The 26,855-nt window shown below is 36.9% G+C and overlaps 1 protein-coding gene across 5 annotated transcripts in view; it reads left to right on the top strand.

Moving 5' to 3' along the window:
* The window catches only part of ROBO2 (roundabout guidance receptor 2), a 641,887-nt gene that overhangs the window by 449,234 nt on the left and 165,798 nt on the right, over nt 1–26,855 (top strand). For all 5 annotated transcript variants that reach the window (XM_056135437.1, XM_056135436.1, XM_056135440.1 and 2 more), the window contains exons 3-5: nt 5,934–6,091; nt 10,846–10,966; nt 23,995–24,133. In XM_056135437.1, coding sequence (XP_055991412.1) covers nt 5,934–6,091; nt 10,846–10,966; nt 23,995–24,133 — 418 coding nt within the window. The remainder of the gene's footprint in view (nt 1–5,933; nt 6,092–10,845; nt 10,967–23,994; nt 24,134–26,855) is intronic.

The raw sequence follows: 26,855 nt of genomic DNA, 5'->3' as shown, positions 1-26,855 counted from the left end.
TCCCATGTCTTAGCCACTGTACAAAGTGAGGTCATGGACATAGGTGTGCATATGTCCTTTTGAATGAATGTTTTTGTGTTTTGGGAATAGATAGAAGAGTGATTTAGGAATTCCATTCCTAATTCTTTCATAAGGCCCTCCCGTTGTTCATCGATTTGCTCGAGCGGGCCCAGTAACGTCTCCATTGGAGACTTTGTTGTTACTGTGTTTGGCATATCGAATACGTCACGGGGAGCTTGCCAGGCTCTGCCGTGCGGGCGAGATACTCTCGGTAGCTTGCCGGGCTCTCCGAGAGGGGCGAAGGAATCGAACTCGGGTCGGCCATGTTGGCTGCGTGCAAGGCAAACACTCTACCGCGGTGCTATCGCTCTATAATGTTTTTCTTAGAGACTAAACCAGGTGACATTTCCTCCCCGCCCTGCCAGCATTAGCTGTTTCCAGATATTTTGATATGTACCATTCTTACTATTTCATTGTTGCTTTGATTTTTATTTTCCTAATCATGAATTATGCTTAGCACCTTTTCATTTGCCTATTTGCCATTAGTATGTCTTCCTAGGGAATGTGTTTATACCCATAGCCTATTATGGTGAGGTCACTGAATTTTTTATCATTGAGTTTTGTCAAACACATTGTTAGTTTAGAATTGTCTGATCTTCCAGAACAGCTTCCCAAATTACAGTACCTACCAATATAAACATTACACAATTTTTTTTATCCAGGTTGTATTATGATTAGTAGGGGGAACTTATTTATGCTTTTTAATATTTAGGATAGAGTGAATGAGATACTCTCTCTCTCTCTCTCTCTCTCTCTCTCTCTCTCTCTCATATACACACACAATGGAGAGTTAACATTTTGCATTTGAATTAGTTGTTTCATCCTGAGGGAAGTGAAATTAAAACCAGTACAGGAAATTCTTGTGAAGTCAGTTTCCCCCATAGGTAGTGTGTAATGTGGAGAGGAAAGAGAGAGAGATGGTGGTCACTTTCTCCCAATCCCCCTCTGTCATCTTGGGACTGGTAATAAGGCTAGCACTGACTGATAAAGTCTGTGACCTCAAGTTCTGCCAGCCCCACAAGGTTTTCATCAAGCCCCACCTGACCTTTGCTTGGTTGGTCTTCTCTGCAAGGGATTTGATGCCCACCACTTGATTTCTCCAGTTGCCATGGACTCAGGCAGGAGCAAGTAATTGCTCTTTCCCAAAAAGGAAAGTCAGTTCTAGACTTTATCCAGGTCCTCGTCTTTCTCATAGAAAGGAATTCCAAGAGTAGACAATCAGTGCAGTAAAAATAAATTTTTATTTGGAAGGTTTTTGGAAGGGGAAAGAGGGAAAGAAAGAGAGAAATACTTTCAAGAGAGAACATGGAGTTCTCCAAAGATGGAGAGAACCTCAGCGTACATCTCAAGAGGGAAGATGTGGGTGACACATGTACTTGGGCAGTACATGTGTGTGGCCATGTGGGCACAAGCAGCACATGGACTCAGGCAGCATATGCATCACCTTCCTTTGTTCATGCTGCATTTTATAGTTTTATATGGTTTATCCAATCTGTCCCACATTGGGCTTTCAAACTAGGTAAGAATTCATAGATAGGATGGGATGTGGGTGTGTGTGTCTTTCAGTGGTATATCCAGGAGGGTTAATCAGAATAAAAAAGGAATTAAACATTCTCAAGAAATCCCCTTTAGATCCTTTTCTGTAGGAAATGACCCAGCCTCCTTGGCTTCTGCTGCTGTAGAAGGTCTTATCCAATCTTGCTTCCTGTATCCTCAAGGTACTTCTGGACAGCCTTAGGGCTAATGGCTTTATTACTTCCCAGGAATTTCATTGCCAAGGTACCCTTCCCTGTCTATCTGCCTCATGCATCAACTATAAAGTACTTGACAGTAGTGGAGTCCAATATATGTCTTGAAGTCAGTGGGCCCCCACTTGTGGCTGTGATAACTGAGTAGCTTAGTAATATGAAAATGCCTTTTCAGTTGGTTTTTTGTCTGAGTGTAAATTTCTCTTATTTTATATCTGAGTTCCATTGTTTGATGTAGAGCAATTGTATTTCTTTTTATCTTTTTTTTCAATGAGTTCAAAAGCATTGTCCAAGCATTAACTAAATCTCATGTCAAATACGTCCCTGTTTCACATATATAAAAATTAGAACAGCAGAAATTTGAATCACTATTTTAAAATATGTTATAAGGGGCCAGAGTGATAATACAGTGATTAGGGCATTCACCTTACATGAAGCAGACCTGGGTTGATACCCTGGCATCCTACATTATCTTCCAAAATACTTCCAGGGTAATTCATGAGTGCAAAGCTAGGAATAACATCTGAGAATTGACAGGTGTGGACCCCCCCAAAATGGAGGAGCTAGTAATAAAATTCTTCTCATAAAAATAAAATCAAATAATTTTTGTATTCTGTACTTATATCTGTAAAATGTACAATATCAAAAATGTACTCTAACTTTGCTATTTAAAAAATTTCTAGCACAGCGGGTAGGCGTTCGCCTTACAAGCGGCCAACATGGCCGACCCGAGTTCGATTCCTCTGCCCCTCTCGGAGAGCCCGGCAAGCTACCGAGAGTATTCGATATGCCAGACACAGTAACAACAAAGTCTCCAATGGAGACGTTACTGGGCCCGCTCGAGCAAATCGACGATCAACGGGAGGACCTTTACCTTACCTTTACCTATACCTTATGCCACCTCTTCCAACTTTTGTCACTTAACCATATTTATTTTAGTTCACCATTTTGCTGTGTTGAAGATCTTTTTGAAACTTTAGGTAGCAGTCATATTACTACGTACCCTTGCCTTGGCTTATTAACACTTGAAATCATAGCTCTCATTTCTTTATAGAATAGGAACTTAAAGAGAAAAAATATTATACATTCAATTTAGACTTTTCATTTTCTTACTTATAAGACCATTTTATTTTTTATCCAATATATGTAAATCTACTACTATGAACAATACATCATATTCTTTATTAGCTATGATAATGCACAAGGTAATATTTGATAAAATGACATACAGTGTAACATTTAAACCAATTAGTATTATTTCATTGCACTTTACTCATATTTATACGTGACAATGTAAAGACATATAACTGAATATCAGAATATAAATATCTTTTTTTTCAACTTATCAGAAGAACAAAAATAAATGCATGTTCTATGTGATGTCAGAACCTGTTTAAAGAAATGATTTCTTTTGAGGGGTTGTGTTTATGAGAGACCATGCAAAGACACATTTTATTACCCTGAAGACTTAGAATAAAAGAAATGCTATCAGTAAGAGGAAGGAGTGAATTAGCTGAATTACCATACAAACCCTGAAGACCATTTCTGCGAGTTGAAGAGGTTACAGTACCAATTATATTATTATCTCACCCTACTCTCTGGGTGAGTAGTCTGAAAGCCTAAAATTACAGTTGATGTTAGATTTCTTAGCTTCATTTACAAATTGAAGTCATTTTCTTTCTGTGAATGTTGCAAGCACATGTTATATTATTTAAGAGTAGCAGTTCTTAGCTTGTTATGATATTTTTCTCCTTTTTGTCCCAAATGTCAGAGGGCCTGTTTTTTTATCCTCAATTGGGCATGTTGCAAATTGATATAACACTGTGTTTCTGAATATTTGTGATGGTCTTGAGTACAATTTGAACAGAGGCCTCTTGGCATGTCATTTATTAAACCAGTTCTGGAGTAGGTCCTTCAGCTAGCCAGATGTGTTATTTTCAAACAGATTGAGGACCTGCCAAAACACCATTTGTTGCCAGTACCGGATATGTAGGGGTGCTCAGAACCCTGTTACCATATTTTTGCACTTCTTCACATTGCATAAGTAGGCAGCTGTTCTGTATTTAGAATATAAATGAGTCACCAGTTTATTCTCCCTAGAGGATTTACCTGTGAGAGGGAGCCATTGTTAACCCTTCTCATCCCCCTGCCTGAAATTCCTATTTAAATGCATCCCTCCTTCAGCCCATTCACAAGCAAATCCTTTGCATATAAATCACACCTTTCTTCCCAGTTAGGCCTGGGAACCAAAAATGTGCAGTTCATTGTGTGAAAATGGAATACATTTCCTTTAGGAGTGAAAGCTGTAAATTAATCCGCTTATAAACTGAGAGTGAGCAATTTGTGCTGAATTCTTTCTTACTACTTCTTCAATAGGAGACAAGATTCTCTAATCTTAGAGAAGGACATGACTTCATTAAGATGGAAAATGGCTGTTCAAGGATGTGTTGTAAGAGACAAGACAAGAAAAGCCCTAAAAGTCACTCAGGTGTCTGTCTCTCTGGAGCTATTTTCAGGACAGGAGATTTTTATTTATTTGAGGAATAACAATTAACCTAAAAACTTGGCCAACATAGAAGCAGAGTGCTGAAATGTGTCTCATTATAGGACACCAAAGTCAATCGGTTTGACCTAATCCCCATTTGTAGGCAGATTGATTTAAATAAAGGACGACTGCAACCTGCCTACTTTTTGATTTCACATTGCTGGAAGTGTGTGTGTGTTTGTGTGTGTGTGTGTGTGTGTGTGTGTGTGTGTATTTGCCTCCTAAGGAAACACAATCCCAAGTGTTACCAGGAAAAGAAGCCAGGCAGTTAGGAAACAGGAAAGGTACTTGAAATGTATGGTAATTTATCCCGCCTCAACGCTTTCTTTGAATGTTTACCCTAAAATGACCAAGATCCACTTGGCAACTGGACACAGCATTCAGCAGTTAGATAGGGCAACTCATTTCTCCAGGCTTTTCATCTTGCCAACAGAAGAAGGGCACACACAGATAGGTAGGTGACATTTGGAGAGCCAGGCATGCCAGATTTTCGGAGGTTACAAGGGAGGTCCAACCTGCTGTTCTTCTAATGAAAGGAGGCGAAATTCAGACAGGCAAAACGGCTATAAGGGATATCTCTGCACTGAATGTCACGCTGCCCAGATGTCACTCGGCAGGTGGAGATGGAGGAAGAATGAAAATGTAGCCCAGTGTATGTGGGTGCTTGCACACTGCAGGGCTGAACAATGAGTGTTTGCTCTGGGGTAATGAAAATAGTGTGGATTTTTTTTACTGTAATCATGCCATGAGAGATGGCTTCTCAAAGGCTTCTCAACCACTTCCCTTCCCAGACTGACAACCATACATACTCACAGTGATATACATTTGTTTCAAGATTTTAGCAGAACTTGGCGATTATTTTTTTAAAAAGTGTATATGTATGTATTTACATATATGCATATATGTAGATATATGCAACATATATGTGCTTTTAATTTACAGAATATAGAATTATGCCACATGTAAATTATTTTTATTTTTTGAGCCACACCCAGCAGTGCTCTGGAACTATTCAAGATTCTGTGCACAGGGGAATATGCACTGCTAAGGATTGAACTCAGACCATTTGTCTGCAAAATGCCTAGGCTATTGAGCTAGCTTAAGGATTTATTCACTGGGGCTGGAGTGATAGCACAGCAGGTAGGGTGTTTGCCTTCTCTCCGCCAACCAGGGTTCAATTCCCAGCATCCCATATGGTTCCCTGAGCACTGCAAGGAGTAATTCCTGAGTGCATGATCCAGGAGTAACCCCTGTGCATCATCAGGTGTGACTCAAAAAATAACAATAAAAAACCACTTTTAAAACTATATTCTGAGTAAGTCTCTTTCTCTTTTTATTCTTAAACATCTCAGTATTTAAATCAAATTTCAGAGCAAGGGCACATGATCATATAATCAGCCTTTTCCCTGATTGACAACCATTTGGGTTGATGATGGAATAAGAGGGTGATGGCTACATTCATAGTAAACTTACTGGAAATATTTTTGGAGAAAAGTGAGACTTGCAATTATTTTGAAAGGAAAAAATAATCTAAGACTGTTGACATTGAGTTTTCTTTTACTGTGATTGTTTTTCTTTAGTGTTACGAGATGACTTCCGGCAAAATCCCACAGATGTTGTAGTGGCAGCAGGGGAACCCGCGATTCTGGAGTGCCAGCCCCCTCGGGGACACCCAGAGCCCACAATCTACTGGAAGAAAGACAAAGTTCGAATTGATGACAAGGAAGAACGAATAAGTGTGAGTTGAATTTAAATACCTAAAAAGTTAAATATTGATGTTGGAAATGGATTTTTTAATATTTTACTTATTGTTAGTAAAGTTACAGAACTGTATTTGAATGCTAATTATCATTAACACTATATGGAAAGGACTGAAATAATGATAACCCCATACAAAATCTTTGGATAAAACCTTCCAGGGAAGAGAAATTATATTAATCAAGTATGTATTAATATCTGAGCCAATCTGAATTTGTAAATATATGCTTGTAGTGACAGTATTGATGTCTTGAGATTTTTTTTGCTTTGCTTTTTTGGGTCACACCCGGTGATGCTCATGGGTTACTCCTGGCTCTGTACTCAGGAACTACTCCTAGCAGTACTCGGGGGACCATTTGGGATGCTGGGAATCGAACCCGGGTCAGCCGCGTGCAAGGCAAAATGCCCTACCCGCTGTGCTATCGCTCCAGCCCCTGATTTCTTAAGATTTTTTAAGATCTCCAGAAGAATCTACTTATCCTGCAGGATGTGAGAGCTGAAGTACAAACTATAGCTATAAACCACATTAACTAGAATATTTCTTTTGTACCTTTTTCAAATTTTACAATGAGTGAGAATAATTTGAGTTAACGAACATTTCAAGATATTTTCCTGTTTTCTCCAAATTACATATATTCCCAAATATGAGTTATATTGCACATTTAAAGATAAAAAGTGAAGTTAAAATTAAATTGATCAGCTCTTTCTGTAATTGAATTCAGATAGGCTGAGAAGTCTGTTTTCCTGAGGAACTGATCATCCAGGAGTTCATTTCTTTAAAACAGAAATGAACAGTCAAGATAAGAGGTAGTAAAGGAGAACATCAAAATCAAATATTTCTTTTTCAGATGTTCCACTCAACATCTCGTTTTTCTTTTCTGTTTTTTTTTTTTTTTTGGTAATACCCATCAATCACTTAATCACTTAAGTGATTGATGGGTATTACCAAAAAAAAAAAAAGTTTCTGTCCATATTATTTAGAAAAAGATCTTGAAAATGAGATGATTTTTTTTAAATACATGTGCCTTTTGATTAGTATATAACACGCAGTCAGATGACTAAAACAAGAGATCACAAGGACCCAGAGATATATTAGATAAACTATGGCAAATGCTTTGCATGGAGCTGCACCTTGTCCTATTCCTGACGCTACATTGTTTTCCCAATATTACTGTTTGCTATCCTGAGGATCACTGAGCAGTACCAGCTGTGGTCTTGGAGACTCTCAGCACTGCAAGTCTGAAGATTACTGCATCCTTGGGACTTCGCATTAGATGTCCTGGCGGGATGGCCAAGATCATCAGTAGCGCACCCCCCACCCCCCCCCACACACACACGTCTCTATCTTCTGTGCCTCCTGAATACCACTTGGGAAAGCTCTCCCATGAAAATAAGAAAAATAAATCACAAAATATAATCATGAATCTGAATAGTGCTGTTGATAATGTAAATATCCACATTGCCAAGGAGACATCAGTCTGTGAAGTTGCTTGCTCAGGGTTTGTATTTGGGTGTCAAATATATGACAATGTGTTCCTGGTTTCAAGATGTAAAATATCCCAGACTCCTCTTAGTTCTAGGGTGAATATTTTTCAAACAATATTTGAAGTTTATTTGGAATTATGATAATATATTAGAAAATTAATAGTATAAATGTATGTGCATATGCATATATCCCTATATAATAGAAGATACTTCATAAAATTGGATAAATTGCACATAGAATTGAAATACCATCTTTTGTATTCTTAGATAAAATAGAGGATATTGGGGAAATAAGGTAAAGGTTAGTCATGGAAGGCGGCCTGGGAAGGGATATTAAGAATATTATGACTGTCAGAGAGAGAGAGAGACCTATGTTTTGTGTTCTTCATTGAACAGTTAAGAATATTAGTCCTTCCCTGGGTAGTGAGGAAGATGTCTCTTCCTCCTACTACTACTCCTCTTTCTCATCCTCATCGTCATCCTCCTCCTCCTCTTCCTCCTTCTCCATTTTCTCCTTCTCTCCTTCTTCTCCTTTTCCTCCTTCTTCCTGCTATTCCTCCTCCTTCCTCTCCCTCTCTCTCCCCATCTTCCTCTCCCCTCTTCCTCCTCCTCCCTCCTCCTTCTCTTTCTCCTCTTCCTCCCTCCTCCTCCTCCTCCTCCTCCTCCTCCCAGACTCCTCCTCTTGCCGCCTCCTCCTCCTGCCGCCGCCTCATCCTGCCGCCACCTCATCCTGCTGCCTCCTCCTCCTCCCAGACTCCTCCTCCTCCTCCCAGACTCCTCCTCCTCCTCCTCCTCCTCCTCCTCCTCCTCCTCCTCCTCCTCCTCCTCCTCCTCCTCCTCCTCCTCCTCCTTCTTCTTCTTCTTCTTCTTCTTCTTCTTCTTCTTCTTCTTCTTCTTCTTCTTCTTCTTCTTCTTCTTCTTCTTCTTCTTCTTCTTCTTCTTCCCCTCCTCTACTTTCTCCTTCTCCTCCTCCTTCTTCCATCCTGTACTTCTTCCTCTTCTTCTCATCATTGGGGGGTTTGTATTTTGTGGGCACACCTGACAGTGCTCAGGGCTTACTTTTTTCTCTCCTCTCAGGGATCACTTCTAGCAGGGACTTGGGACCATATGGAATAGTGGGGATTGTACTTGTGTCAGCTCTGCACAAGGCAAGCATCTTACTTGCTGCACTATCAATCGAGGAAAGCTCCTCTTTATTACCTAAATATCTCTTTCACAAAAGAACACCTTCATCCCAGCTTCCAAAGTTCTCTCATGAAATAGAATTTCATCTAATATAGAGTGGCGTAATTTCGTTTCCATATTCTGATGATAGAGTCAAAACAATTTTTTTTTTTATTTTTGGGACCATATGGGATGCTGGGATTCAAACCCAGGTTGACCGCGTGCAAGACAAACACCCTACCCACTGTGCTATCACTCCAGCCACAAAGTCAAAACAAGTTTTAAGAATTTTTGGTTTGGGGTCAAAGAGAGAGTCTAGCAGGTAGGGTACTTGTCTTGCATGTGGGTATTGTGTTTAATGCCCAGCATTCCACACGGTCCCTGCGTACAGAATACCACGAGAATGATCCCCGAGAGCCAAGCCAGGAGTAAGTTCTAAGCATTGCTGGGTATGACCCAAAAACAAAAGCAAAATTGTTTCTAGTTTACCTTCATTTCTTCAGCATTCTATTGAGACTGTGACACTGTTGGCAAATTTACTGTCAGTCGGCCAGATTTACTAATGCACTGTAGGATATATCATGCATTGGTGATTAGTATAAAAGGGTTTTTGCAATGGGATGATCTAGAATTACTTTCTCACTTGTCTGAAAATAGACTAGGTTTCATTGGGCATCTTGGATTTTCTGACCATGGCCTGTAGATTTTCAGCAGAGGAGCACAGGCTGACCCCAGTGTTAAAAAGAAATCAATTTCATTGTGTGAGAAACTTTCATCTGTTGAAACATCATAGCACAGCGGTAGGGTGTTTGCCTTGCACGCAGCCAACATGGCTGACTCGAGTTCGATTCCTCCATCCCTCTCGGAGAGCCCGGCAAGCTACCTAGAGTATCTCGCCCGCATGGCAGAGCCTGGCAAGCTCCCCGTGATGTATTTGATATGCCAAACACAGTAACAACAAAGTCTCCAATGGAGACGTTACTGGGCCCGCTTGAGCAAATCGATGATCAACGGGTAAAGAATAGATAGATAGATAGATAGATAGATAGATAGATAGATAGATAAGAGATAGATATTGCCGTGGTCATCCTCAAGGAGAGATGGAATGAACCTTGTGGTTATTTTATGAAGCCTAATATTCATTTTGATCTACAACATTAATTAGGAATAGATTGCTGGCTTTCCCTTGTTAAAAAAATATTGGAATACTTTTCTGTGGTGCATTCTAAAGTATGTATGATGAGATCATACCAAATGAGTTTTGCTATAAAGTTTAAAAATAATAGAGAAGGCCATTGTCTTTTATGCAATATCTCTTTAAGAACACTATCATTATAAAGTAAAAAGTACTGAAACAGATATATTTAAAAACTAGAATTTGAAAATAAACTATGATTAGTGATACACTTACTGAATAATTTCTTTATAATGGTCTCTTTAGCTTGAGGGCATCTTTGATAGTAACCTTGTTTATTATTCAACAATATTTCTCATTAAAAATATAGCGTGCATAATTAAAATAGGGGAAAGACAATAGGGTAGATTTAGAGTCCTCAGCTATTCATGCTTAAACACCATTAAGATGTGTTAAGAACAATACTAAGAAGTGAAATATAACCTCCAGATATTTTTATTATTTGGTTATGATTGAGTGCCAAGTGCCAGGTCATAGAAGAACTTCATACATACTCTGTTAAATCTCTCTAATTTATTTGGATTTCATCATATTATCCAAATCAGATATGTACTGCTTCTTTCTGATAACAAATGGGAACGGAAACTCATTCCACTGAATCTCAGAGGGAAAAACATCCCAAACCCACTGGGACTTATGAAGGCTGTCACAAGACTCAAATTAGAAACATATATATATAAAAAAAGAGCAAGACCTCCTGTAAGGAAGCACTATGGAAGAAAGAGAATGTTTTGACTTATAGAAGGAAGAATATAAGAGCAGGAAAAGCAAATCAAGTACCAAAATAGTGAGAGTTCAAAAATAAGGTTTTGCCATTTGGGAGTGGGGGAAATATTGTGCTTAAGTGTTCAAAATATCCCTTTTCCCCCTTCTTTTTAAAATTTTAACAGATCCGTGGTGGAAAACTGATGATCTCCAATACCAGGAAGAGTGATGCAGGAATGTACACTTGTGTTGGTACCAATATGGTGGGAGAAAGAGACAGTGATCCAGCAGAGCTGACTGTCTTTGGTAAGACTCTTTCAATTATGAATTGCTATCTACTTTTATCTCTCCTTTGGTTTTTAGCTTTGTACTAAACATCAGGTAACAGGTAACAGAGTCAAGATACTTAGAACATGTGATAAGTAGTGATGGTCTAGAATTTTTTCATCTTTACATTGAAATCTTTTCTGTGAAGAAAAATGATTCTTTTGAAAAGAAAACAGCAAACTATAGAATGGATTCTGAGAGGAGATGGAATGATTTAAATGTAAAATGACTAGATAACTCTTGGCCCAGAGCATGAAGAGAAGGAAAGAAATTGAGTGATGTAGAGAGGACAAAAGAGCAACAGGAGACAAGGGACAAGGAGGTTCAGGTCCATGGTTGTTGTTAAGGAATAACAAATATTGAAACCACAGAGTCGACGACATTGAAATCATGAGACCCAAACTTTAGAAATGAAACATAAAAAGGTGCCTGTCAGGATGGCAGGCTGAGGGGCAGAACATGTGAGTAGAAAAGGATACTGGGTAGCACCTGGTGGAGGGAAGTGGACTTTGGTATGGGATTCGTGCTAGAATATTAAAGGTAAAGGTAAAGGCCCTCCCGTTGATCATCGATTTGCTCGAGCGGGCCCAGTAATGTCTCCATTGGAGACTTTGTTGTTACTGTGTCTGGCATATTGAATACTCTCGGTAGCTTGCCGGGCTAGAATATTATATGTCAAAAGCCTAACAATGAATAAGGTTGTATATCATGGTGCTTTAAAAAAATTTTAAAAAGAAACAATGTTGATATTTTTTAAAAAAGAAACTTAATGTCCCTACTTTATTTACATATTTATAGAATTTTCTTTCATCAGAATACAGAAAATTATTTCTCAACCTTTATCCCAGAAATATAGCCATTAACATGTATCACTCTTTCCACTCGAGGCATTGCCTAACTAGCTTTGAGTTTAGGCTTTTTGGCTCTAAGTAGAGTGTTACTACAAAGAATTTTTGTTTGCTTTTTACCTAAAAATTGTCCTAGTGATGGGCTGGAGCAATAGCACAGCGGGTGGGGCATTTGACTTGCATGCAGCCGACCTGGGTTCGATTCCCAGCGTCCCATATGGTCGCCTGAGCACCTCCAGGGGTGATCTCTGAGTGCAGAACTGGGAGTAACTCCTATGCATAGCCAGATGTGACTCAAAAATCAAAAAAAAAATTGTCATAGTAAGTGCCAAGAGAGACCTTAAATGGCTAGTGTGCATACTTTTCATGCAGGAAACTTAGGTTTGATCCCTACTGCCTTATATTTCCCTAAACATTACTGGAAGTGACCCATTTTCATTGTGCTAGTAGAAACCGCGGAGGATCCCCCAGAAAACCATCCCCTTAAAAACACCAATGAACTTACCACTCAAGTTTCTCAACACAGACTTATACATCAACATTACACAAAAATGTGTATCTGCAAACCTATCATACTGATGTATTTCATTTTTGCAGATATTTTGTAAATATCAGGACCTCCCAGTTAAGCTCATCCAACTGGACTAGACTATCCAATGCTAGGTCCCAAGGAGGCAGTGCAGCATGAATCTTACTAACTGGGGACTGGTAGTGCTAACCAGGGTCACTCTCAGTAGAGTTCTGGGGCCTGCAAGGTTACACCTCACTATGCTGGAGGGATCATGTGGTACAGAGAGTAAACTGGACCATATACATTCATGGTACGCATGCTTCAACCCCTAGACTATCTTTATGGATCTAAATGACATTTTTAAGAATAGATCATTGTCATTTTTAAATTTTCTATTATTTAGAAAATTTTTAATATTTTGTGTTTTGGGACCACATCTATAAGCCAGAGCTTACTCCTGCCTCTATGCTGAGGGGTCACTCCTGGAAGCTCTCAGGAGACTGAGCAGTTTTCAGGATATCACCAGGGTTGGCTGCATGCAAGGCAGTGCCCTTAACCCCACTCAAGCCATTGTATTTCCTTTTAATACTGGTAGAATAATATTAGGGTTTTGTATGTGCTGTAAGAAAATCTTTTTCTAGTTATTATCCAGGAATATACCTAAGCTCCTATAATGGTTCCTTTAAAAAATCTCTTTTCTAGTTTAGAATGTGCCACAATGCAAAAATAATGATATTATTATTGGATTACATTTAGAGCATTAAGATAGACTTTTTGAATATGTTCCAGAGTGCAATCCTCTCTTCTCAGTCACCTTGGGCACTGAGTAATTTCTAGTAATACTCCTCACGGATGCTAAGCAGCTTAAAGTCCCAAATGACAGAACCAGGAGAAAACCCATAATTAATTAAAGAAATGAACAGGCAAAATAAATTGTTCAAAATATGCATGTAAACTTCTGTCCTACAGTGCACAGGCAACTATCAGTTTGCCTGTACATTTCACCCAGTCATCTATAAGGATCTCAAAATAAGTTTCAGTCCATAATGAATAAAATGCAGTTTGCCTGGCAAGATACAAAATTAGTGGGCACTGAACATTTTCACTGAAATCCCAGTTATACTCATCCTACTTAAAGAAACAGTCAATGATATTTTTCTATAACTATCAAAGCTTTGGAATAGATTTGGGAAAAACAAAAGTTGTATTTACAGCAGCAAACACTGATTCTAAAAAGAAATTGAAATGTTTAATGTCGTTACCCAAGCAATTATTCATACTTTCCAATAATGTGACTCTATAATAAAATATTTATCCCAACTCCCCTCAAGACTAATAGGAGACGCCTAAACATGTCAGGAGTTACAGGAGAACTAAATTATGTTTAAAACAGCTCTAAACCAAAGAGATTAAATTTGTCTAGAGGCAGTTTTTCTGGATGAATTGATTTAGGAAGCTAAGAAATTGTTATCTGATGGTGTAAACAGTCTGAATTGACCTATGGGGTTATGAGCACAATATTAAGTTTAGAAAAGGGAACCAAAAATCCTATTATTGATAAGAAAACGGCATTTAACTCAGAAATAAAATATGGAAACGGTAGCAAAAGTTCAAATCAAGGATGACAGTATTGCATGAGACAAACCTGTTTCTCAATTCTCAGGAAACAATTACAAGTGTGCTATGCAGAATGAGCTGCTCATTATTTTATTTCTATGCCCCTGACTCCAGTTCGTGGTTTTCTAAGAAAGCTCTCATATTTAGTCATTGTTAAATATCATCATTTCTGATATGGTTAGAAAAGTTAAAAGTATTACATTTAAGTCCCCAAGTCAAAATTTAATTTCATGTAGCAATATAGCAGCAATTTAGCATGAAGTATATGGTCATTGTAACTACTCAGCTCTAGGAAGTTTCTTTGTACTGTTTTTGAAATTTAATATGTATATGTAGGCATTACCTAGGAAAAAAGTCACATATTTCTATAGAACATGATAATGAATTTTTCATTGCTCCAAAAATATATTTTATTGAAATGTAGCAAGACAAATCCTAAAAGGAATATGGGAGAGGGGCTGCCATGTATGAGCCATATGCAAATATTTTCATTCTGTACTAGGTATGCTTAGATTTAGATTTTGAAAATTACAGCTTTGTAACTTTCTAAATCTGCCCTATAGACAAAGATATGATAATGAATATAAGTTGATTTTTAAAGTGTCAATGTAGGGCCTGGAACATTGCCAGGTGTGACCCAAAAAGTAAAATAAAATAAAATAAAATAAAATGTCACTCTGCCATAAAATGTGAGCCATTTGTTTTATTTTTCCTTCTTTAATATTGGCTGTCAATTTAATAGTATTCTAGTTGTGGTCAGTACCTACCTATATAGTACAAGGAGATATCACAATCTAAGTAGATATAAAATCCATGGCATAGAGCAGATGTGGCAGTATAGAGGTTAAGGCATATCCTTTGCATGCAGCCAACACCAGTTCTACCACTGACATCATTGGAAGCAGCCCTGGAGAACGTAGACACTGCTTGTGTGCCAGGGTAATCCCAGCATTGCAGGATCAGAGCAGTAGCACAACCTCTCGCTCTGCTACACAACGGTTGTCCTGGTGGATCTGAATTGCTGGATGAGTTGCTGATCCCCACCTGCTTGGGAGGGGCACACATCCACCTCCCCCAATCTGTGTCATATTTTGGAAGCCTTAAGTTTTAAATCACCACAGAGCCTGGCAAGCTACCCATGGTGTATTTGATATGCCAAAAACAGTAACAATAACAGGTATCATTCCCCTGATCCTGAAAGAGCCTCCAATAAGGCAGCTTTGGAAAGACCAGTAAGGAGTGGCTGCTAAAATATCAGAGCTGGTATGAATGGAGACATTGCTGGCATTGCTTGAGTTAATTGATAAACAACAGGATGACCGTGATACAGTGATGCAGTGAAGTTGTAAGTATCTTGAAGTGAAAGACTGAAGTTGAAGTAAAAATTAGATTTCTAATTATGGATTTGCTCGAGCGGGCCCAGTAACATCTCCATTGGAGATTTTGTTGTTACTGTGTTTGGCATATCGAATACATCACGGGTGGCTTGCCAGGCTCTGCCGTGCGGGCGAGATACTCTCGGTAGCTTGCTGGGCTCTCCGAGAGGGGCGGAGGAATCGAACCCGGGTCGGCCATGTTGGCTGCGTGCAAGGCAAACGCCCTATATGGTTTGGATATCTATTATCTAGTAATAGATAATTGTTAATTGCTATTAAACAGAGTAAGAAATAAAGTGATTTGGTGCTGAGATATGGTTCATAGTGGAGCACTTGCCTTACTTGCAGAAGTCCTGGATTCAATCTCTGGCATTATTAAATCAAAGTGACCTTTTATCTAATGAATTTTTAGTGTTTCTTAACTGATCCATTGAAAACATATATTCTACTAGAAATGACAAATATTGCAGAACATATTGAAACACATAAGAAATTTTTGGGAGAGGAGGGTTCTTACGCTGTAGGGCTCAAAGATTATTCCTGGATCTAAACTCGAAATTAATCCTGGTGGTGCTCAGCGGACAATATGGGATGTCTGGCATAAACCCTACGCCTGCTGAGTGCAAAACAAGCAACCTACTTGCTGTATAATCTCTCCAGCCCCAATGCAGAAGTCTCTCTCTCCTGCCCTTTACCCATAATACATGCACAAGTACACACATACATGAAAAGACTTCGTGTCTTTGAACATCTTGGCAGTTCATCATTTTTTCCCTTCAGGATTGATTTTCTTATTTTTATCAGTGCTAATTCTGCAATTATGTGCATCATTTTGCCTTTCAGTTTTGGAAGATAATCAATCTTCCTCCTCTTCTTATCTCTAGTTTCTTTTCTTATATCTTTTTAGCAATTTGAATTAAAGACATTGATTATATTAGCATCCCAAACTGAAATTACTGAACCCGGGTATATATTTTCATCTGTGAATTGTTACCTTATTGCAATGGCATTTATTTTGTAATATATTTTTTGTTCTTTTGTTGTTGTTGTTCTTGTTCTTTTTTGTGTCACACCCGGCAGTGTACAGAGGTTACTCCTGGCTTTGCACTCAGGAATTACTCCTGGCAGTGCTCAGGAGACCATATTGGATGCTGGGAATCGAACCCGGGTCAACCACATGAAAGACAAAGGCCCTACTCACTGTACTATCACTCCATTCCCGGTTTGTTGTTCTTTAAATTAATATTAAACTCATTTTGTGTGTGTGTGTATTTTGGTCACACCTGGCAGTTATCCAAGGCTTATTTCTTGCTCTATACTCAGGAAAGACTCCTGGCTGGGCTCTGGGGAACAAATGGAGTGTAGGGGATTGAACTGAGTCTGCAGCATTCAGGGAAAGCTGCTTTGCCCACAGCAATATCTCTCCATCCAAATAAACCCATGTTAAATTTATTTAATCGATAACAATCTGTCTATACCAGTGATAACTTCTTAAAATTTCTAACAGAACGTCTAAAATTCTCTAAATTCTATTAACTAAAATTTGTTCCTTCGCTAATTTATGCTTTCTGGAGGCCTCAAATGACCTCTGGCCAAATTCACCTCGTATGAATTCTTTTTTGAATTGTGCCAGAAATTGAATGTTTATTTGATAGTTATGTTTCTTTTTTCCAATGTTGGATATTATTGCATACATTTCTTATTGATTTTTTAAAATTTTCATTAATACTCAAATTCAAAACATTGTGTCTTTCCTACTTCCTGCTTAAATGGAGTCTAGAGCAATTTTCGGAGCGAAATGCTTTACTGTCTCTTGAATTTAATTTATACTTTGGTTATATAATTCTAATTTCAAAAAGATGGGTCAGAGGGGAGGACATCTGTTTAATAGAGTCATATGTACTCTACTCTATGTGAATTCCTGAAGGTATAGCTTCAACAATTTAAATTTAAATCAAATTTAAAAAAATACTTCTTAGAGATGGAGTGATAATACAGGTTTTAAGGCACTTCAGATATAATAGCCGACGACCTGATTAAGATAAGATGCATAGAAATAAGAATATGAGTAGATAGCTCAGAACTTAACTTTATGAAATATACTTTATTCATTGATACACTGTATTTTTTGTCTTTGAAATTTTCATCTTTGAAATTTTAATTTTGAAATTAGAATTTCAAAACACAAATTACTGTTAAAATAAGTTTATTTGTATAATTACTTGATGCAATATAAATCTTTTAAATATGATTTGCAGGCTTTGCAACATAAAAAATTTATTTATTCATTTAACTGGAATCTCTTGAGTTCTATTTGATTAAATACAATTAAGAAGACTTTTTTTTTATGTTGAGAATAGAGATTCTCTTCTTGAGATGAGACGTAACTTACAGCTTCCCCTCAAAATATTGAAAGCCATTCTCTTTTCCTCTGAGAGTATCAATCAGGTTTTTCTTTGACTCACAAGATAATTTCTTTCAGACACAGGGCATTCCTGGCAAGAAAAGAAATTAATTTAGCCAGGCTTCATTTAATCATATTTGAATAAACGGATCATTATCATCCAGTCTGTTTGGAAGGGCACAATGATTCAAATTCAGTAACTACCATAACCTCTCTCTTATACATGCAAAGTCAAATTTAAAAAGGAATGTTTTAAGGCAAGCTATCTGACTTCCCAATTTAATACACAATCGAAGAGCAGGTACTTCGGTAGCACTATAGCACTCTTCTGGTTGTTCATCGATTTGCTGGAGTGGGCACCAGTAATGTCTCCATTGTGAGACTTGCTGTTACTGTTTTTGGCATATCTAATACGTCAGGGGTAGCTCGCCAGGCTCTGTCGTGCGAGCAGGGTACTCTTGGTAGCTTGCCTGGCTCTCCCAGAGGGACGGAGATTTTGAACCCAGGTCGGGCGCGTGCAAGGCATACGCCCTTCGTGCTGTGCTATTGGGCTGGAGTGATAGTACAGCAGGTAGGGTGTTTGCCTTGCATGCGGCGGACCAGGGTTTGATTCCCAGCATCCCATAAGGTCCCCAGAGTACCACCAGGAGTGATTCCTGAGTGCAGAGCCAGTACTTCTGTATTAGCCAAAATTAAGGCAGGGCTTACAAGAATAGCTATATTCATTGCATGTCCATAGTGATAATCATTGAACCAGGTTGAAAGGATAAATTTGTTCACTGACCCTCTATTTTTTCTTCATTATGACATTTAAATAAGAAACTTATGAGATAACGTACAGCCACATGTAAGATTTATATTATTTTCACTTTCATGGGCTATTTTACTTTCTGAAGATTATTGACTTATGTCCATGTAGTCTTGGCATTTGATTTTTATTACTGTCACCATAAAGTTGAATTTTTCCATATGCCAAATGGGAACTAAATTGACCTGATGTCTGCTCGAGAACTGCACTTTACATAGTGCTATGCTGCCAAATAACACTACTGTCTCTTGAGAGATTAACCTTGTAAACAAGTTATGCAGGTGATTCAAATCCACTTAATCTCACATTAAAAAAAAACAGTTAATTGCATTGGCAAAGACATTGCCTCTGATCACTTCATGGCCATACAATTAGGAATCAGGCCACTCAGAGAGAATAATTGATAAGCAGTAAGCAAACAGCCCTGGAGATTTCTTCTCCTCATTTTCAATAGGTGGTCAGACAGAAGGTGAAAAGATGGATAGATTTGTCATCTTTTTTTTAAACTCTAAATTGTTTGTTCATTTTTAGTACTTTAGAATGTTTATAGAAATTGTGCAGTTTCAATGGGTAAAAATTATATGGGTTATTGTTGACTATTTGTTGTATTAATGTACCAACTTTTGGAATGATTCTCTTATCTTAAATTTCTGAACTTGAATTTATTTGTAGATGATTTTGGCAAGAATAGGTAGACATATCCTATTATTCTTGAATGTTTATCTGAAACGGGTTGCATCTTCTATGTTCTTTGTAATAAAAGTTGTTATTAGAAAGGTAAAAATGTTCTAAGACATGTTTTCAACCACTTCAAGTACAGTTTTATCAGTTTTTTTAATGTTCATGTTTATTTAATGTCACGTTTATTTTTTTAATGTTCACATTTTTTTAATGTCACGTTTATTTCCAGAAATAAAATCTAGGCAAGGAAACTAGAAATGAATCCATACAAATATTCCATTTAAATACATGTTAGGCAAGTCTGAAGTTTTTTTTTTTTTATAGCATACTTTGGGTAGGCAGTTAAAATTGCTAAGTAGAAGGTGAGCTTAGTGTAATTAGCAGAAAACAATTGGTATAATGAGTAATGCAATTTAGAGATAATTACAATAATGGGTGCTATGGAGGTTCTCAGAATAACACTTTAAAAGTTGTGACCAAACTCCAATCTATCAGTAAATTTTGATGTTACTTTGTGGGAAGGCACTACCTATGAGCCTCAGGTATAAAACTCTCTGAAAGGGCTATTTCTATGCAAATGATTTTCATCTTGTTCTTTTCATTGTCCGGTTTCTTTTTCTATCAACTGAATGGCATTTGCTACCATAAGCCAATGTCAGATTCCCTAAAATTCTATACCACATGATCCTGTTGTTTTCCTGTTGCTAAGCAACTAGACACTGCTTGAGGGCAGAAGGGAATAGAGATAGTTCTTTGGAAAGTTCTTCACCCCTGCTGAGTTCATCAGATCAGCAGTAGGGAATCTTATATCTTGCTTCTTTTTGAAATTATAAATCACGTGCTTCCACCTGTCTTCATATAAGACACTGGGTCTTACAATACATGTGATAACCAAAAACTCTGTAGGGTCCCAACAGTGCCCTTGGACAAGAGACAACTATAACTTTGTGAATTCTGGTGGAAAGTTTGCAGTGCTGCAATTTTGTGACTGGTAGTGAGTTAAGGGAGGGGTATAAAAATTTTGGTGTGAAAATATGCCTGTGGAGTTTAATATAGCTGATCTATCTAGTTTAGTGCAGCTTAGTTTTAAGAGTTGGCATATGCCGTGAGAAATAACGATGTTACATAGATATAGTTAACATTTTAATAATGCTTACCATTTTCAATGTATGTATATACTTCATTTATAAACCTTACCCTTTCTCATTACTGATATATGATTGTTAATTATATTATTTAGCTTTATTTTTTGTTGCAAATATGAGCTTTCAAAGTTACTGTTCAGTGTTGTTTGTGTGGTAGAGTGTATTCAAGTAACAGCTGTTTTGGTTCTTCAGTACTTACACTTACCTATTTTTCTTTACTTTATTTTATACTGATCATACTTTTAACACATCTACTATCTCTTTTCTAATTATATTAGGTTTGAGTTTAGTATTTTAAATAAAAAAAGTTCTCATTTATTTTATGACAAAATATTGTCATCATACCTGAGAAATGTATTTTTATTTCTTTCTAATTTACATATATTTTTAATCCAGGGGCTTTTCTAAGTGTGTGTGTGTGTGTGTGTGTGTGTGTGTGTGTGTGTGTGTGTGTGTGTTTGTGTGTGTGGTGCTAAAGACTGAATTCAAAACTTCAGTCTTTAAAGTCACTAGTCAGGCAAGGTCTACCTCTGAGTTATGTCCCCAGTAATGTAGCTTTTATATGTCTACAGTTTCATCATTTTTATTTTAGTTTTTTCTCTATTACTTAAATTGCTTAATATTTAACGTTAGCCAACAGAAATTGTACTAACTAGGTGTAAGTATGAGGGTATCATTTTTGCTCATTAGCCATTTCTTCAATGAAGGGTTTATATACATATACTTTACCTGCCAATCTGTCCAGTTACTTAGTGAAAACTGGAGAGACTTTTTAGATTTTTTTCTTCCACATCTTCAGCTGACTTATCACATGATTCTATTACTTCTGAATTCTGTCTCCGTTTTTTATATCCCCAGTGCCACTATCAATCTAAGCCAAAATAATTTCTGACAAGAGCTCATCTAATTCACTGCTACAGGGCTTATCCTGGCACTGAGCTCAGGGATCACTCCTGGCAAATATATATATATATATATATATATATATATATTTATATATATATATATATATAGTGCCAAGGATCAAACCGAGATTAGTTTCATGCAAGGCAACTGCTTTAACCCCTGGACCCCTGGAATAACTCTGGCCTGAATGTACTGTTTTGTTTCTGCTCCAAAACATCTTTCTCAGTTATGTGTTCATTAACTGTTTTATGTGTTATTATGCTGGTTACTTATCTTAAAATCCATCAACAGCTCTCCACCCTCTTCAGGATAGAGCTCACATAGGTTTCCATGCATACTAGACCCTCCAAGGTCATGCTACTCACTGTTCAGCTAGCTTTATCCCCTTTCACTAGTGAATCCAGACTATGAGTTGTTTCCATGTTCTAGTGATGGCACAGGACTACATTGTCATGTACTAAATGAGTGAGCTAATGGACATACTCTCTAAGATTATTCACCCACATGGGAGACTGCAATATGATTTTTTTTTTTTTTTTGCTTTTTGGGTCACACCCGGCGATGCTCAGGGGTTACTCCTGGCTCATGCACTCAGTAATCACTCCTGGTGGTGCTCGGGGGACCGTATGGGATGCTGGGAATCGAACCTGTATCGGCCATGTTGGCTGCATGCAAGGCAAATGCCCTACCCTCTGTGCTATCGCTCCAACTCTGCTCACACTGAAATATTTGTTCATAGCTTAGTGACCAGAGTTCAAAAAAAGGTAAATTAAGTGCTTTCACACAGATTCGTTCTGTTTTTCAGTGGGTATACTTAGCATCTAATATGATTTCACTTTTATTGTTGGAAGTTTCAGGAAGGATCTTTTCCCGAGAGATCAATTTTTAATCTGAAGTGCTAGCAATTTTATCTTTTCTTTAGCACTGAATTATTACAAGTTTTAGATGAATGGAAGGAACATCCCCAAATAATAGCAAACACATATTTGCTATCCATTCTTTTCATGCTAATGATTTATTTTTACTATTAACATTTAGAATGTTCATAAGAAAATTCTGAACTGGTTGCTTATTTTATTAAGAAAGAGTAACTCAGTGTCAACTCTGCTCACACTGAAATATTTGTTCATAGCTTAGTGGCCAGAGTTCAAAAAAGGTAAATTAAGTGCTTTCACACAGATTTGTTCTGTTGTTCAGTGGGTATACTTAGCATCTAATTGATTCTGTTTACTTATAATCATTAGAAGATTCTCCTAAATTTTTATGAAATTTTTTCAAATTCTACATAAAAATGGTTCATTAATAAACTCATGTTTGTTTTATTTTGTGACTTGGAAACTTAGAACCTTAGTAGAGATAGAAATCTGAGTATATATAGTTTTGTTTTTACAGAAAATTTTGGTTCTTACTGCTAGTTTTACCGTAGGGCATAATTGCATATTTTCTGAGCACCAATGAGGGTTGACTTTATTGCAATTTCATATGGTTTTTACAACTTACACATTGTTTTATAAATATGGATGTTGTCAAGTCACTATATTCAAAAACTTCAAAGTTCTTAACATATGTTTTTGAAGTGATTTATTTTCTTTAAAGGTTTCTTGCTAAATATGTTTTGGTTTTTGGGTCTCTGCGTCACATTTTTTAATTGGGTTTGAAACTAAAGTCTTAAATGACTACATATGGCCATATGGCCAGATAAATTGTGTCAACTCCCTATGGATTTCATCTTTCTTATCCTTGACTTCTTTTTCTACTTCAATAAATAGCAGTGTTGGACTTGTCTGGTTTGGAGAGATGTGCTAACAAAAATTAAATAATAATCTTCCTGTGTCATATCATTACCAAAAAAGAAGTAACTAGATTTTCCATGTTTTCACATATTGTTTTTTATTCCTCTTAATGACATTTTTATATACGGTTTCCTTTTTCCAAATCATTGTATTGAATAATGTTAAACAGAGATTAGCAGTGGTAGGTATAGGTTTCTAAAACCAAAAGGTGAAAACAGTAAAATAGAATGCTTAATGAACATAAAAGTAAAAATTGTATGACTATTTGGAATTCTTGGTGGAAGATAGTAAAAAATTATTCATGAAACTGCTTAGTTGAATAATTAATGATAATTATTTCTGTATTTTAAACAATCAGATTGCTATCTATTTTGGAAGAAAACCAGGACATAGATTGCTAAATATTAAATGGGAACAAGTCTGAAACTATTAATCTTTTTAAAATAATAAAGCAAGTGGGAATTTCAGTAACACTACATGTGAATATGTAATTTTTTCTTGATTATTCTTGATGAGATAGTATATTTTTAAAATTTTATATTATTCAGCAGTTTTAGTGCTTATTTTTCTCACTTTGAACTACTGTAATTATCTCCTCTCTTTTCTTATTTCTGTGGAGTTAATTGTTTTTTAAGGATAAGAGTCACACAATGTAGCTCAACAATTCACTAAAGAATCAATTAATATTGTTTTGTTCCCTGAAAAGTTTGTGCAGTGCTATATATAAAATGTTGTTATATTTGTCTTTCAAAATATTTTGTTCTCCTCACTTATTGTAGACTTATATGATCATATCAAGAGCTATTTGTGATACAGATTTCAGTGTCTACGCATAAAAAATAAACAGTTTTTCCAGTGATTTTTCAATAATGTACTTAAAACTTATAAATTAATTTTATTTCACTTTTTTTTTTAAAGAACGACCCACATTTCTCAGGAGGCCAATTAACCAGGTGGTGCTGGAGGACGAAGCTGTAGAATTTCGTTGTCAGGTCCAGGGAGATCCTCAACCAACTGTGCGGTGGAAAAAGGATGATGCAGATTTGCCACGTGGAAGGTAAAACTATCTTATGTCTGAAAATCATTAGATAAACATCTAATGATCTATTAAACATCTAATAAACATCTAATCATTAGAAAGGCAATGGCTATCCCCAAATGTATGACAGATTCTGAAATCTTGGTATACTATTTTTACATATGCAAGCCATGTATATTCTATTGTTATATACTGAAGAATTTGGGGTGTTTTATGTCACTCTTACTAAACCCTCAAAATATTGTCTTGTCTCATTTATTTTCTCCAGATACTAAGGATTCAGGAATCTTGAACCTCATTGAGGCTTGCCATCTGCACCTGTTGAAAATTTTTTCAATATATATGTTTTATAAATATTTTAAATTAACAAGATAAAATCATTTATTAAGAATATTTGATTGGGGCTGGAGCAATAGTACAGTGGGTAGGGCATTTGCCTTGCTCACGGTTGAGCCAGGTTCAATTCCCAGCATCCCATATGGTCCCTCGAGCACTTCCAGGAGTAATTCCTGAGTGCATGAACCAGGAGTAACCCCTGTGCATCGCCGGATTTGACCCAAAAATCAAAAAAAGAAAAAGAGTATTTATATATTTGGGGGGGGAGGGCACACTTAGCTCTGCTGAGGGCTTACTCTTGGCTCTGTGCTCCTGCATTTTTCAAAGGACTATATGCAGTGCCATAGATTTTCAAAAATGTACTTAAAACGTATAAATTAATTTTATTTTACTTTTTTTTTACAAGTCAGAGGCATGCAAATCATATATCTTACCTACTTTTCTATCTTACTAATTATAGGTCAATATTTTGGAGGTAACATTACATTATAATATTATATAATTTTCAGATATGTATCATTGAAAATCGTCATATGAATATACTAAGTTAACCTTGATAAATGCAGTTCTATTCCTTACCAACTTTGTCATTGTTTACCTTTTCTTTGCCCTTCTGAAAGCCACCATTTTTTTTCTTATAGTCCAAAAGCCTCGCTAAATACTTGACCTCCTACTACATTTGCCATATTGAGCTACTGTTTTATTTATTATCATGGTGATTCATCCCACACTGAATATTGTCTTCCTTTTTCCATCAAAAAGAACATCGCTAACAGAAGAATGCTAAGTGCAGTTTAGCTTAAGCTCTCTCACAAAGCAGAAATTATCCAACACAATATCAAGTCACTGCAATGGCATGAAATAATTCCTCTGACCTCTTTCCTAGTTTATGTGAAGTTCAGTGTGTTCAGCATTTTATGATAGGATTCACATGATTTAGCTCAGTATTTCACTGAAGAACTTTAATATAAAAGGATTCAATACATATGATAGTATTTCTATGTTCTCAAATAGTTTATAGTATTTGATTATGTTGGCTTTATACTGAAAAGACAAGTCTCCAATATCAGTATACACAGAAAGAATTCCTCACTTAAAGACCTGTTGTTACTTTTTTCACTTGCTGTTTCTTTATAAGTAACTTTGCTCAGCAATAATCTCAGTTTTCTGGACTTGGTCCAGAATCCTTTGCCTTTCTCTAATATGATGTTTGGTTCAGTTTTGGCCCGTGCCATGCGGTGCTTAGGGACCATTCGTGACTCACTACTCAAACTCTGAGATCCCATTTGGAACCTATGCACACCAGCCTTTGAACTATATCCCTAAAAACCTTTCTGTTGTTGTTGTTAAACAAGAACTTATTTCTTTTTTTCTTCTACATTTTCAAAGACTGCAGTTCAGAGAGATACTACAGTAGTCAAAGCCTTGCACAGAGCCTACCTTGGTTCAATTCTCGAACCCTAAGTAGCACCAGGAGTGACCTTAAGCACAGACCCAAAAAGAAAGTCTGGATTACCACCAAGTATGTCTCCAAAACTAAACAAACAAACAATAACAATAAATTCCCTAAGACTTTTGATATTGTTATCAAATAAATGATTCAAATTTTTTTCTAGATGATCAAGTCAAACTGCAAGGTTTGCTTGAATTTCTCCCTAATCTTCTGAAACTATAGCCCATCATACCTACTGCAAACATCAACTGCATAAAATTTCACATCTTTTTACCTTTTATTTTTTGAAAGAGAAGTTTTATTAAAATGACAGAAGTTAGGCATGTTCATTTCACAATGTTGTGCACTTCTTAATGTGCTTTTCGCTATCATTTCCATTCATACTTTCATAAATGTATGCTTTCATTTCGTACATCTTTATTCAACAGATCCTAGGTCTATGATACTTGACATTTTAAAAGTAATGTCATCAACAGATCTGACTTCCTATGAGCAAGACATTGTAAATAGTCAATGCTAGGTTCTTTACAAGCTTTGGGAATAGGAAATGGGAAGAGATCTTAAATTTGACAGTTTTTTTTTTTGTCTGAAAAACTAGGGGAAGACAGGGAAAGTTAGCTCACTTTTTTTGTTTCGTTTTGTTTTGTTTTGGTTTGGTTTGTTTTGTTTTGTTTTGGTTTGGTTTGGTTTGATTTGGTTCGTGGGCCTCACCAGCAAGGCTCAGGGCTTACTTTACTCCTGGCTCTGCACTCAGGATTCACTCTTGTGTGCCTAGGGGACATTATGAGATGCCCAGGGATAGAACCTGAGTCAGCTATATTCAAGGCAAATGCCAACCTACTGCACTATCTCTCTGGCCCCCTGCCTCTGCAATAATTTTGGTCCTTCTGTTGCCAGACACTTACCTTTATGAGAATGTTGTTGTCCTTCTAACAAAATATCTTAAAAATA

This window comes from Sorex fumeus, unplaced genomic scaffold, assembly GCF_029834395.1.
Source record: "Sorex fumeus unplaced genomic scaffold, SorFum_2.1 ptg000115l, whole genome shotgun sequence".
NCBI classification, from domain to species: domain Eukaryota; kingdom Metazoa; phylum Chordata; class Mammalia; order Eulipotyphla; family Soricidae; genus Sorex; species Sorex fumeus.
The sequence above is the reverse complement of the archived record's forward strand: the minus strand, read 5'-3'. Positions and strand labels throughout refer to the sequence as shown.